This window comes from Saimiri boliviensis, chromosome 7, assembly GCF_048565385.1.
Source record: "Saimiri boliviensis isolate mSaiBol1 chromosome 7, mSaiBol1.pri, whole genome shotgun sequence".
Taxonomy (NCBI): domain Eukaryota; kingdom Metazoa; phylum Chordata; class Mammalia; order Primates; family Cebidae; genus Saimiri; species Saimiri boliviensis.
Genome location: NC_133455.1, coordinates 116404702 through 116420179, shown reverse-complemented (window position 1 = coordinate 116420179; position 15478 = coordinate 116404702). Strand labels below are relative to the sequence as shown.

The window sequence follows — 15478 nt, the reverse complement described above, 5'->3', positions numbered from 1 at the left end:
GATGAAAGCCATCTTTTGGCTTGGGGGACACTTTCCTTTTCACTGTTTCCTTAAGCCAAGGTTAAGCCAGCAGTTCTTCAGTCTCTCCGTTCAGTTCTGCTTTCTCTCCCCATCAGCATGTACAGGTTTCAAAAGTAAAGTCAACCAAGGTTATCTTGTTCTTTTATCCTTTTCATTCAGTGGCTGATGACAAGCACTGGAAGACAACCAGCCTTTCTGAAATGATATGCCGAAGTCTATTCCCCCAATACATCCCGCTCTTCTCTTTGAATTATTTCATAAATGTGCCTGGGAGTAGTGGCTTGACATTGTGGACTGAACCTACAGCAGTGCTGAGACTTCAGGGATGATCAGCACACCTCGACCTCCTCCTCTCTGTGGCTGCCCCCTGTAATCTCTTTCTGGAACCCTGCAGAATGGTGTAGGCAAACAGGATGGGCAAGGGCTCTTGGAGTTCAGTGAACAAGGCAACACCTGGATGTGAGGGTCTGCAATAATCACAACTCAGAAAAACACAACAAAATAGGTAATCCAGTGGCCCCTCTGTGTCACTGTCATAAATAAAATACACATGAGCTGAGTCTTTACTTACTAAGCAACATGAAACATCGAGCCAATATTAGACCGTATCAAATAGTAAGATTTAAAAATCGCCTTAGTTTATAGAAATGTTAAATGTCACAACAAGCACCTTTTTTTTTTATTGCAATGTACTTGTGTTTTTCCCAGCCATCGGGAAAGCTACGATACAAATTTGTGGGGGCAGTCCTTGGCTCATGTTAGGTGCTTATTAATTATGTGTGAAAAGGAAAGAGAGAATGAAGAAGGAAAAAGAAAGAAAGAAGAGGAAGAAAAAAGGAAGGGAGAAGAGGTGGGAAGGCGGGGAGGTGGGAAGATGGGGAGGGTAAGCCATTTAGTTCATGCATTGTTGCTTGTGCAAGACTGTACATTACAGAGAAACAAGGACATATACAATTCTGAGGACTTTCAAAGTCATCCCCTGGTGTTGCTAACAGTTCCAGTACTCAACACTTCTCTCTATTAAGGCATTCTCCCTATAGCTAATATAAACCCTCTCTGCTTGATCTTAAGCCCACTCACTCTGGTTCTGTCTCAGAGGAGAAAGTGAACAGCTGATCTCCACATTTGGTACAATAATTCTTCATACATTTTAAGAGAATAAGTCATCACCTCATCGCCTTTTTTTTTTCTTTCCCTTAACAACCCCAATTCCCATAGCCTTTCTCCATGGATCCTGTCTTCTAATCCCTTAATCCAATGATGCATATTAGTACTCAGTTCAAAGTCAGTAAAAATAGCATGTTGTTAAATGGTGGTATCAGGAGATCCTGAACAAACATCCTTGCCATGAGGAGCTTCTGTTTCACCCCCTTAGACGCCCTCTGTAGAGCCTGGAGAGCACATGAATATTCCCTGGCTTCTCCCCTGAGGTTGCGAGGTGGGACACAGTCTGCCCAGCTGTGCCAGGGCAGTCACCAGCACTGCATTTGCTGGTCTATTCAGTGATGTTTCACACCATGCTGGGCACAGAGATATAGTGAAGAGGCACACAGATGTGGTTCCTAGGTTCATGAACAGTCTACCAGTTTGTTCGGAATGAGTGAGTGTGCATGAGCAGGGATGGAGGGGCTGTTTTACTTTGTCAGTGGAAGGCTTTCAAGTAATATCAGCCACAGTAGCGACTGACCTCTATTGTATCAACACGGATTTGATCATTGTGGACTATGATCACCATGGTCCTTAGAGGGCAGGATCGCAGAGCCTCCAAACCTTGGAGTTGGTGCTACCTCCTAGACACGAGGTCACCAGAGACACAGTGTCCCTGAGCCTGTCTTATTTATTCCAGGCTGCAGATACTGGCAGAGCATTCTGTCTCACCATGCTGTCGCTGCTTCAGCTCTTGGGGGGGTCTCCCTTTCCTCCATTTGGTTGCACTCCTTCTCTCCCACTGATCCATCCATTAATTCCTAAGTACTATCATGGGTCCGACACTGCGTGCCAGGCACTTTCATTTCTAGCCTCTCCTTCGCTGGTGGATGTGGTTGTGACATCTCAGTATTGAAAGCCATAGATGGAAACAGGTTTTGGGAGTCCAGGGAAGGATCCACACAAACTAAAAATGATTTTAATCTACGTAAGGGAGTTTTCTGGTGGGTGGAGGCAGAAAAGAGGGAGTGGGCTTATACAACACCCTCTTGTCTCTTTCTGGAAAAGATAAGCAGAGATACAGATCTTACATACTCTCCTTTAATTCTGACCCAGACAGTCCCTTTAAGGTCTGTTTACATCTTACAGCCTAAAAATGCACCATCATCATTTCTTGAAGTCATTACTCAGAGCACACCCCCACTGCATTTCATTTTTATTATCCCCATTTTAGGAACGATTAAATGGAAGCAGAGAGCAATAGCAATGAAGCAAATCATGAGAGGCTCTGATAGAGACAGAGCCTTAAAGATTGTTGGAACTGCATCTCTGTGCCAGACTATTTTTAAAGCAAGTTTATGCAGCTGTCCCCCATTTAGGAACCTTACAAATGAGCCCACTCTGCACACAATGATTTTTTTCACCATCGTCTACCCTTTCCAACTCACCATGCTATGTCTGCATGTGTGTGTATGCGTGCACACACACACAATATTCCTTTTTAAATGCCCTTCTCCACATTCCTACATACCAGAGAGACACTCTTGGTTTTCTGTGAATCAAATTCTGATCCAGAGATCTCTTTGCTATTCTAGCCCCCTAAGGCTCCTAGGGTTTCCTTACATAGGATCCCATTAAAGGTTCACAAGAGCAGATAGTGTTCATATTTCATTAAAGGAGGCTGGGTAAATATATCAAATCTGTAAAATGTCTGGAGTATTTTCAGAGGAGTACATAAAAATTTGTTAACAACAATTGCTCTGGGGAGGATTTCAGAGACTGGAACAGTATTGCTCTGGAGAGGAAAACTAAGGGTCACAGACGAGAAAAGGACTTTGTTTTTACTGAATACTCTTTTGTGCCATTTGATTTTTTACCATGTGCAAATATTACCTTAAAAAATTACATAAAGAGGGTATTGACTACCAATTGACGTTTGTTAGATACTGACTGTTTCAGTGACTTTTCACTGATGTTTGACTCTAAAATCTCTCTGAATCTTTACAACAGCCTTATATAAAACCCTATTTTACAAAAGGAAAATAGACTTGGGTAGTGTTGGTCACTAGCTGATAAATGGCAACATGGGGAACTGAACTCAGTTCTTTCTGATTTCCAAAACCATAAACTATGTTATGTTGACTTCGTCTTTCCAAGAGAACAAAATGTATAAGACCGTAGCACTGGGACTACTTTTAGGAACCCAAAGGAATGCTGGGAAGTCCTAGCACATGGTTCATACCAACAGGTTAACCTTCCTTGACCTGAGATGCCTTGTTAAAAACTGGCCATGTACGTATGACTCCACTGGGAGTTAGGACTCCCTGAAGATTCCCCCAAGTCCTTCCCTGCCACTGGGGTGGCTCACTCCAGAGGTGGGGAAGTTACCTGTTCCCATGCTGTCTCCAGTAAACTTCTATGTCTAAACGGGGAACTTTCAGGGTAGAAGTGAAATAGCTTATGAATATTCTAGCTCTCCCAAGCCTATGGATTCTTCATTTATTTAGCAATTATCTTTTGAGTGGTCCAGACACTGGAGGCAAGCACTCTTCTGAAGGGTCAGAATTCTAGAGGTGAGCAAGGTCCTTGTCCCCAGGAAGCACCCATCCTGGTGGGAAGAGGCAGCCAATAAACAAAGAAGCAAGCAGGTAAGCAGAATGCCAGATAATGAGTGTATGAAGGAAATTAAAATCTACTGTTAGACAGAGTGACTGGGTGACTATCTCAGCAAGGAAGGCCTTTCTGGGAAAATATTTACTTAAATGACAGGAATGACATATATGCCCCCAGAGACACGCCCTTCAAAACAAGCCCGGGTTCCTGTGTGCTCCATCCCTCACACAATTTCCATTCCAATCCACCATTTATTTACAAGGAGATTTTGCCGTCCCAGAAGCAGCACAAGAAAGAACCCAAGAAGTCTTCTTAGTCCCATGGCATTATTTTAGTGAGGAGAAAAGAAAAATGTAGAAAAATTAAAAAACCAGATCCCACGGCTAGTTAGCAGCCTGACCAGTGGCTGAGAGTCCTGTCTGTAGCCCATATTTCTCCTACAAATCCACATTTCTCCTGGCTGTTTTTTTGTTTTGTTTTGTTTTGTTTTGTTTTGTTTTGTTTTGTTTTGTTTTGTTTTATAGAATCTTGCTCTGTTACCAGGTTGGAGTGCAGCAGCGCGATCTTGATTCACTGCAACCTTCACCTCCCGGGTTCAAGCAGTTCTCCTTCCTCAGCCTCCCAAGTAGCTGGGACTACAGGCACGTGCCACCACGCCCAGCTAATTTTTTTATTTTTATTTTATTTTTTTTTTCTTTTAAGATGGAGTTTCGCTCTTGTTACCCAGGCTGGAGTGCAATGGCGCGATCTCGGCTCACCGCAACCTCCGCCTCCTGGGTTCAGGCAATTCTCCTGCCTCAGCCTCCTGAGTAGCTGGGATTACAGGCACGCACCACCATGCCCAGCTAATTTTTTGTATTTTTAGTAGAGACGGGGTTTCACCATGTTGACCACGTTGGTCTCGATCTCTTGACCTCGTGATCCACCCGCCTCGGCCTCCCAAAGTGCTGGGATTACAGGCTTGAGCCACCACACCCGGCCTATTTTTATTTTTAATAGAGACGAAGCTTCACCATGTTGGTCAGGATGGTCTTGATCTCTTGACCTCGTGATCTGCCTGCCTTGGCCTCCCAAAGTTCTGGGATTACAGGCATGAGCCACCTCGCCTGGCCTAGCCCCTGCTTATCTGTTCAGTGTTCAACTCATCCCTGTAGAATCTTGACCCTGGTGCCTGCCTCCCTGGAGTCCACTGACACTAAATCCTCCCTAGACCAAGGGACCTTCTGAAGCAGCATTAGGCATCTTAAGGATGATGTCCTGGGGACAAGGATAACAGTGGAAGGACCAGTGCAACTTCCCATGATGCAATGTCACCACAACCCATCCATTCCCTGGAGCCACGGCGAGCTCCTGCCATCCTCCCTGCCCACAAGTCAGCCCTAACAGGAGCCTCCAAGTTGGGGAGCTGCATGGCTCTATGACCTCAGTGAACACTAGACATCTATCTTCCAAAGTGTTCCCTGGTTTAATCGAATCGATATGAAAACATTCTATTCTATTATCTTAACCCCTCCTAAAATGCCTTACAAGATTAACCACAAAATTCCTTTAAATAGCAACTTCCTTCAGTATATGTAAAGTATGATCTATAAAAATGCAATCTTCACAAAGATTTTCTCCTCCCCCTCCCCACAAAACAACAGCTATCATACCAAGGGCAATAACACAAACTTGGATTGTTAATGATAGATTTTGGGATTATTTTATTACGTAATGATTCTCATACATGCTACAAATATTTATTGAACTGCTCTAAGAAATATGCTCTTCCGGTTTGCCATGAGGACACAGTAAGATAAAGACACAGCTTCTGCTCTTTGGAAGCATGCATACGCACAACTCCAACACGAGACAGATGTGACAGGTGCTACCACCGACGTACAGACAAAATCTACAGCGACAAGGGAGTGTGAGATTTTTATCTCAGTCAAAGATGAGGGAAGGAAGCTGCAATATTTTAATGGAGTTTCAAAGGATGGTAATGATTATATAATTGGATAATTCATTCTAGGAAGAAACATCATGATGTGTACAGGGGACAGGACCTCCAAAGGCACATTCTCAGAACAGAAAGCAGCCCAGGGCAGCTTAATTGTGAGACAGGAAATCATGAGGAGAAGGCAGGCTTGGAAGGTAGACCAGAGCCTTGAATGCAAGAACAGATAAAGTTTAGCCCCAGTCTATAAACCACAGAAGGCTCGAGTGATCTCTGGGCAGAGAAAGAACATCACAATCAGAGTTGTGCTTCAGGAAACTCATTCTGGCAGCCATAGTTTGGACTAATCTGAAGGGGTAAAGACAGGGGCCAGGGACAAGCAGGCCCACTTAAAAAATTATCGCATAGTTCTTGGATCATATATAAAGTAAAGAATAAATTCAAGAGCTAGAATAAAAGTAGAATTGGTAAGGGAAGGGATCCAAACACTAAGAAGGAGGGGCTAGTTCTGGAAAGGGGTTGGGGGCACATGCCTCAGATTCCAGACTCAGGAAGAGGAGTCAGTACGACCTGAAGGTGAGTGGTGTCTCTTTAAGAAAAGGCAGTTGTGAGATGCCTTCTCCTGCTTGAGACACTAATTGTGGGCCTACTGCAAAAAAGCTGCCTCTTCTGGACATCTCATGAGCCACCTATGAAGCCTCAGTTATTAATAGCTCCTCTTCTGGAGACAGACAGAAGTGCCTGTTATACATGAGGAGTCCAGAACACTTCTTAAATTATGACGTCTCCACAGCAGCAGTGAAAGCAGCTTGATTGGAGTGAAGAGCAGAAGCACAGGGAACAACCATTTCTGAACAAATGATAAGTCCGTGGAGGGAGGGCAACTCTAATCAAGAACGTCAGGCCAGCCAGGCGCAGTGGCACGCGCTTCTAATTCCAGCACTTTGGGAGGCTGAGGCAGAAGGATCACTTGAGCCCAGGAGTTCAAGACCAGCCTGGGCAACATAGTGAGACCTCATTTTTACAAAAAATTTAAAAGTTGTCCAGGCATGGTGGTGCACACCTATAGTCCCAGCTACTTGGGAGGCTGGGGTGGGAGGACATGTTGAGCCCAGGCTTTTGAGGTTGCACTGAGCTATGATAGCACCACTGCACTCTAGTCTGAGTGACAGAATGAGACCCTGTCTCAAAATAATAATAGTAATAATAATAAGCTGGCATCGTTTAAGCCTTATGGTTGTGCCCTATCTGATAACAGAAAATGCATGATAGATTGAGGTCTTTCGGCTTAAAGAGTTAGATCCTGGATTCTACTGCCTGAGACTTACATACCTAGTTTCTGGGGCGAGTGTTTACACATTCACATAACTAGCTGTCGAGGGCTCTCTGTGATGAGGTTGTGAATTTCAGGAAGTTTATCTCTGGCCTCATTTTCTGGTAACTCTCTCTAGAAATATATCACTGGATTTCCATCTAGGCAGAACCACGCTAACATTTTGAAGCCTGTTCTCAGCCAATTGGCCCATGGAATCTGTGGAAGTTGTGTTAAACCAGTTTTCCCAACATGTTTTCACAGAATATGAATATCATGAACAAAGGGGTCTTGAGGTAGAATAATTTTGGGAAATTCCATTCTAAATAAAATTAAATGTTTCTTTCTTGTAAGATACCTCTGAATTTTCAAGGGTTAGACTTGTTTTAAGACTCGTTGAGTGAGAAACAGTAGGTAGCAACTCCCAACTTTATTTATCTGTAAAACTATTTTTCAGCAAAATGTCTTGAGAGACAAGAGCACTGTAGAACATATTTGGAGAAAAATCGGTGATGACATTACTCTCACTAATATTTGTATTTAACTGGGAACCTGGAATGATAAAATTCTAATATGAATTGAGTGCTTACTATGTACTCAACACTTCACATATACTTCATCCTCATACCTGTTGGTACTATTATTATTATTTCCATTCTATAGATGAGAAAACTGAGGCACCAAGTAGTGAAGAGATTTGCCTAAGATCCTAAATAGAGCTGGGAACTGGATCTACAGTCTGGTGCCACATAAATTAATTTCTGATGGTAGAATTTCAAACACTGTGATCAACTGGCAGTGGAAGAGATTCTGAGCAGAGCTGCATGGAAATCCTTCAATCACAGTAAGTCTAAACCTTTCTTTTTCACAAATTCATCTTTATAAGCTCCCCAGGCGCTCTCTAGGACACAACTTCTGAACTGTACCACTAATTCGGTTTCTTTACCAAATGTTATATACACATAGTCTTCCACGAAAACAAAGTCATGATTCAGAGAGCGATGCAATTATCAGTAACAAGTGGTAACACATAAAGAAAACAATCTCTTGATGAACCAAAACAGCAAGTAAATGAAGACAGAAGCTTGAGAAATGTCTTCTGTGTATCAAAGTATTGATCCCTTGCTCCACAAGTCTAGGGACAAAAACCGAAGGACCACTTTCCTTCAACTGTTGCAAAATTTCACGTCTCTACTTTGCTCGAGAATTATCAAAGACATGTCTTACCCTCTCCCACTTCCTCTCCTTGTTCAGAAGAATTATCACCAGTTTCGGGTGCATCTGGTAACCATCTTCACTGAAGGACAGATTCCTCCCCTCAAAAGTGACGTTGATAAGATACCTGTAAAGATAAAATAAAAGGAAGATTATAAGTATGAAGAGGGTCTACCATGAACAAGGCAGTTAGGTATATACAGAGAAAGCTGGCTGGAGACAGACCAGTAAATAGCAATACAGACACCATTATCAAACTTGGTATTCCTTGAACTCCCATTTGATTATGCAATGGAGTCATCCCAGTTTTCACATACTAGGAATCATCTGAAAAAAATCATATAAAAATTTTACATAAAAGATGTTTGGTCACTGCATGTTCTCACTTACAAGTAGGAGTTGAACAATGTGAACACATAGACACAGGGAGGGGAATAAGATACACTGGGGCCTGCAGGCACAGAGGTGGGGAGACAGAGAGCATCAGGAAAAATAGCTAGTGCATGCTAGGCTTAATACCTCAGTGTTGGGTTGATAGGTGCAGCAAATCGCCATCGCACGCGTTTACCTATATAACGAACCTGCACATCCTGCATATGTACCCCAGAACTTAAAATAAAATTAAAGATAAAAATTTTTTAAAAGGTGTTTGGTTTAAGTTCAGTCCATTGGTATGACTGAGCAAATTACTCAGCCTTCCTGAGCCTTAGCGTTTCCCTATCTGCAAAAACTAGAATAATAAAAGGGACCTACTTAATTAGGTTTGTAAGGCTTAAATGAGATAGCAGGTTAACCACTTACCATGCGGTGTGGTGCACAGCAGAGTCTCATTAAGTGCTAACAATTGTTAATGAAAAACAAAGGAGAATTAAAGGATAGGGGTAGTAGAGACGAGAAATGAAAGTAGGAATGTACCAAGATGTCTTTCTGCTTAAGAAATGTGGCATGTAGGAGCTCAGGGTCTCTATCCCAGAAATATGCACATACTCTTTAACTCTTACTAAGGTCTTGCCAAGTCCATACTTCTAAGGGTTGTGAGATGAGTCCAGTAAGCAGGGATGTGCTATGACAGGATGCATCTGGAAACCAGGGTTATGACACTATGTATATGGAACAGAAAATACTAAGGAATCAGGAAAGGAGGGAGAGGCATTTCACAGAGTGCTTTGGTTACTTGTGCATAGATTAACAGAAACTCTGGAGGTAACAAGAGTCAGACCAACAAAACTGTCTTCCCCCAGACACTTTCACTTTAGCCCACCCTTTTCCCCTCTGCTGCTGTCATCTGATGAGCAGTCCCTTCATTGGGAATTCCCAAAGGCATGCTCATTACAACTGCATTAGTGCAACTGCACTGATGGTAATTAATGTCCCTTTACCATAATGGCCCAAGAATCAATAATGATTATCTGTGTTCACATGACATGCTACTCTGGAGCCTTGGGCCTGATGTTGCTTTTGAGACATGTCCCTGCTAAGAAGCAAAAGGGGTATCTTGTAATTGCAGTGAGGATGCTGAAGAAGGCAGCTTAAAGATTCTTCTTTTAAGTCCTCTCATTTAATGAAACTGGGAGTCTTCACTGATTCTTCCAAGTAACATTAGGTTAAACAACAAGGTTGCTAGGATACATATCCTTCTGGTGATTCTAATGATGCCCATGCACCATGAACCAAACCCTCATGGCTCACTTCTCACTTCCAGAAGTACCTGGGATGTTTAAGCCTGTCATTCCCTGGTCTTGTGTAACTTCACAAATGCAATCAAGAACACAGAAGACCCCAAGAGAGTAGTGATGCCTAGAATCTTAGAATTGAAAGAGTATTTCATAATCAACTAGACTACCACTTTAACTACAGTTTATGCTTCCCTTCTAGATTATAAAATTGGTCTTCTCAGCTCTTCTTGAATTCTTTCACTGATGGGGAACTTTTCATGGCACCTTCTGGGCTCAAGGTAGCCATCTCAGTACTGGCTACTTAAGTTTTTTCTTACTTAAAGTTGAAACCTTCTCCCCTGCAACCCTTAAACACCTGTTTTCTCTTTAGAGATTCTGCAGTCTTTGTCTAATCCTCCTTCTACATGAGAGTTCCTCAAGTATTTGAAGACATTTATCATACATCCCTTATGAAATCAATTTTACTCTTTAAAGAACTGTTAAACTCCTTTAGTTTCCTAATTTTAACTTGATGGATTAAAAAACAAGCACAAGGAGCTTAAAATATTTGTCCAATGTTATCATATGGCAGATGCATCTGACAGCAATAATTTAAGCATACCTTGAGAATGACCCTACAATCTAAGAAAAATATATGTTCGGAGTCCTAAGCTAAAGAATCTGGGAATAGCCAACCCAGAGATTCCCTTTTTAATCTATGAAGGACATCTGAACCCCCAGTTCATCCCTTGGAATGCAGGCCATACAGGAGATCAAAGCCCTTTGTTTTGGGTTAAATGAAAGTTTAGGTGAACGTTGCTAAATGAAAATGCTATATAAACTGCATGCATTTTACAAATGGTAGCAGTTCTCCTGCCTAGCCCACCACCACTGGATTGTCCTTGTATGTGAGTTCCCCCAGTAAATGTTGTATCTCATTCATTGTCTCTGGGTCTCTTCTTATGCCTTTCAGATATGATGCCATCACTATTGGAGTCAATAAGGGTCCAGTATGACAGTTACACAGCTAACTGAGAGCAGAAGTAATATTTTAAGCAATAGCTCCAGTTCCATGTCCTTTCCTGACACCAACCAGATTCTCATACACAACATCAGGCTTAGCATCCCAAATCCTTTACATAGTTCTAATATGCCACGCTTCACGTTTTCTACCATATCAACCCGGCTGCTCTCTCCAGGCACCTTCACTCAGTGCCATGTAGCATTCCCGACACAACTCAATGCTCCATCTGCTCCTCTCCTTGCCCTGCCCCTCAGCTCTCAGTGCAGAGCTGCTCACCTAAGCCCATCATTAGTGTAAAACTAAAACTCGGGTTTCCTATAGTTTGCAATGACTACAACACTCCAACCAAAAGCCCTGAAGAATTCATTGCAGAGAATATAATTACAAAACCACAAGACAGGGTATTTTAAACCAACAAACTAGAAGGTAACCACCAATAAAATTTACTTGGAAGTGTATTCTTACTACAAAGACCCTGAAAAATTTCTGGAGCCTTCAGATAAAGTTTATAAGACATGTAAAACAATTTGATCTCATCTATTTTGAAGAGAAGAAGGAAATAAGGAAAAAGGAAGGAATAAAAGGAAAGAGGAAGGAAAGAAAGAGGAAAAGTGGGAGGAAGGAAGAGAGGGATGGAGGAGAGAGGGATAAGGAAGAAGAAGAATGGGAGGGAAATAAATTATCTGGCTTAAGCATCCACCTTTTCATCAGACACTGTGCTGAATAATTCTGCCTTTATCTAAAACACCATTAAGAATATTTAAAGGAATGTATCTATTTCTGAAGGCAATTATAAAGAGACGTTCCAGAAATAATTCAATTATTAAGCAGTATCAGTGGAATAACTATATAGCTTCTCAAGATGACTCCTTTGAAGGGGACAGCCTTGAATTGGGTGCATAAGTTGAGAAATTTTAACTTGCAGAAACTAAATCACACTCATGGGCAATGTAATTGGTCTGCAAATTTCTCTGGTTATTCCAGTTCCAGCACCTTCTGATTTTCCTTAGAAGCTGTTCTTTTTCTGGGGTGCTCCCCCTCGTCCAGCTCTGTAAGTTCATTTTATCTACTTAAGCACTCCTCACATATTTTACACTTATCAAAAACATTAATAAAATTTTATGACAATATATGGAATATTCTTCTCCAAAGCATCCTTTCATCATTCATTTCTGTCAGCAGCATATAGATTAATCATTCACACTGTGTTTTTCTGAGTAATTTCTTGTGGTATGAGTACATTTAGCCATTAGTGAGGAGCTTGCAAATATATACCAGCCTTGAGCAAGATGCCCTTTGAATAGCAGAACAAACCCATCCGTTCATTGGTAATGAAAAGTGTGAAAAAATAATTGGGGGTGTGGTCACTTCTAGACATGTGATCTTGGCACCTGAATCTCAGATATTCTTCTCTAAAATGGAGACATCATTTTACCTCCGGCTTATCAGAGAAGCCTGTTGTGATGATCAAATGAAAGAGTGGATAGAAAAACTCTATAAAATTTGATACAAATATAAGGTTACTTAATAGAAAAAAATAAGAAAAAGAACGTATTAGCATGATTTTAGTATGTAAAGGCAAGAAATTTGCTTGATTTTAAACCTCAGTGAATAAGTGTATAACTACATTTTAGCAGGACTCAATTATCAATGAAATAACATCTGAAAAATGGAGATTGGCTTCCACATATGGAGGCTAAACTAGGTCAAATGGTTATATTAATCAATTTAACTTTCCATAAGACCTGAAAATATCCAACTACCCTTGGATCTGGCTGTATTTTGTCAATTTTTAATATTAATTAGAACTCCAAAACTTCCATGTGTGAATCCTGGGTAAATGATTAAATTATAATTAAGATTAAGAGATGCCATGCCTATTCTATTTCTCTCCAAACATGTCATCCTCAAGTACACAGACAGAAAGCCTTGCTTCACGTGGCAGCCAAACTCAGAAGTTCTGCCCATCAGGCCAGAATCCTTTGGAAGTACCATCATGGTTGGGTATGTGTGTGTGTGTGTATATATATACACACTCACACACACACACACACACATACATACACGTACATTTTAAGTTGCTGGATTTGTCTCTAGAATGTAGTTTGAAGCTCAAGAAACCAGATGGTCTGCCTCATACAGTTCTAATGTTACATAGAATCTCACATTGCTAGAACTAGGAGAGAACTTAGAAATTATCCATTGAGAAACTTCATTTTAGAAAGGAGAAAATAGGTCCCAAGATGCAAAACGACTTTCCCAAGGTGACCTGTCTGTTCAGGACCGGAGCCTTCCGATTCTCATCTCAGGGTCTTTTCATGATCACCAACTGAAGTGAAATCAGTTCCACAGAGCTCCAGGTATGCATTTTAGCATTTTTGCATCACAACTGTATGTCCTGGACTATATAAATCCCTAATACGGACTGCATAAAGCAAAATCTATCTTAGATGATTAGTCTATCTGCTTGCCTGCTTGCTGAGAAACAGCCTCAGAATCCTGATGGGCTCAGAGCCAATACATTTGCTTTATATGGCCAAAGTCACACCACAGTGAGCTTAATGGGATCGGGTTGAGGTTAAAAAGCCCTTCTGCCTCTCTGACTTTGGCCATGCCACTCCAGGCTCATCTACTGCACTATGTTGATACTCACAGCACTGATTTAGCAGCATGCCCTGAGTGGGAGGCACCCGGAGGAGCTCTGCCAGAATTTTCCCAGCCAACCAGCACCCCTAGAACCACAATACTTACTTTACCCTATATGTTTTTACAAGCACTAGATTTTTTAAAAAAATTTTACAAGCACTACATTTTTAAAAATTAATATCTGCTAATAAATCAGTAAGAAACAGTAGAAACAATTTCCCACAGGATTAGAAATAGTGAAATAGAAAGCTTTTAAAGGCTACCTAATTAGGGACCAGTATTGGAGAAAACAGACAGAGATACTTATAAATTAGATTGTCAGTGTTCTAGTTTGGATAGACTACATAGAAATTCTGAATTTTTCCCAGCTAAGAAATTCATAATTATCAAAATAAATCCAAATGTTAATCCAGTTGAGTGAGGTCAACATGGCAGGCAAGATTCCTATAATCTAGTCAACAGTGTCCTCTTTTTGAGAAAGAAAGATTTGAAGAAGTTTTTAATGCTTCCTTTGAGATATTTCATACAGAAAAATATTAAACTCTGTGGTTGGACAATGTAATTAGAAATGCCAGTTGCCTAAGCTGTCTTTTTCTCTTATTTAGGCAAAATGATACCTTGTAGAGAAGCTCAGGAATAACTAATTAAAAGAGCAGACTGTAACATTAGTTTATGATTACTTGAGATGGGTTTAAAATAGTTTGTCTTCCAGTGGATTAAACATTTTCTCTGAAATGGTGTTTATACCATTAATTTATTTTGCAAACCATTCTTCACGAATCATAAAATGTTCAAGTTTGGGCTAGTTCATATCATAGTTATTTAAATTCTAAATTAGTGATGTTAAATTAATGAGATATTAAAGTATCTTAAATTCTAAATTAGTGGTGCTAAGTTAATGAGATATTAAAGTATCTTGAACAGTGACCGATACAAATTTAATATACATCTTATCTCCTACTGGTGGTGAGAAATGTGCTTTAACCCCCTTAGTAGTTTGGGCTGAACTGAATTCATCTGAGGTATAAGTGGAAATGTGTAAATTCACCATCTATTATGAAGAAAAAGTATTTTCAGCCCCCCCTGACAATAAAAAATTTCAGAGAGCTATTGCCTGGATTCTGTTTCACACCTGAATACTATGAATTAGTTTAATCTGAAATGAATGAAAACAGGGGACGATGGATATAAGAAGGAAGAGAACATTAAGCTCCCTCCAGAAAGATGCTATCTTTGACCCATCATCAAGTCAATGAGAATTCTGAGGAGCTCTGTCACCAGCTGTGACAACCTCCTATCTGCGCCACCTTTCACCAACCAGGGTCAATGTGGCAGGCCATGGCTAGGGAACAATGCCCTCTAGACTTACCTACGGGTTCACCTGGGATGAAATGGAGGTGCTCATTCTCATTAGTAAGATATTCTCACTAGAATGAATGAAAAAAATCTGGACAATGCTCCAAAACGCTTAGTGGTGAGAGGCGAACAGAAAGAAAATAAAGGGGAGAAACAATAAGTTAAGTGAAGAGGGAAAGAATACAGTGTGTATAACATGCATATGTAGTCATACTGCAACAGGCAGTGTAGCGAGGTGTTTAAGAATGAGGAGACTGTTCTTAAACAATGTCGTAGTCACAGTCTCCACTCAAATCCTGGACCCACCAGTTCTGAAGCTATGTGGTCTTGCAAGTTATTTAAGCTCTCCTTCCTCATTTTCTTCGTGACAAAAATATGGATAATAACATTACCTATCTCATAGGATTGTCGTGTTTCAGTATAAATAAATGGGATGTGAGGATGATCTGGCTGCAACATCTGTCACCTCATTGATTGCCAGGGTTGATTCGGCTGATCTGGCTGGCAAGGCGGGTGCTCCCTTCCTCCCTCACCACTCCATGTACGTCCCTCCC

General features: G+C 41.0%; 1 protein-coding gene across 3 annotated transcripts in view; it reads right to left on the bottom strand.

Moving 5' to 3' along the window:
- Positions 1–15478, bottom strand: part of GRIN2B (glutamate ionotropic receptor NMDA type subunit 2B) — a 439543-nt gene that overhangs the window by 128802 nt on the left and 295263 nt on the right. For all 3 annotated transcript variants that reach the window (XM_074403265.1, XM_074403266.1, XM_003934543.4), the window contains one exon: positions 8256–8370. In XM_074403265.1, coding sequence (XP_074259366.1) covers positions 8256–8370 — 115 coding nt within the window. The remainder of the gene's footprint in view (positions 1–8255; positions 8371–15478) is intronic.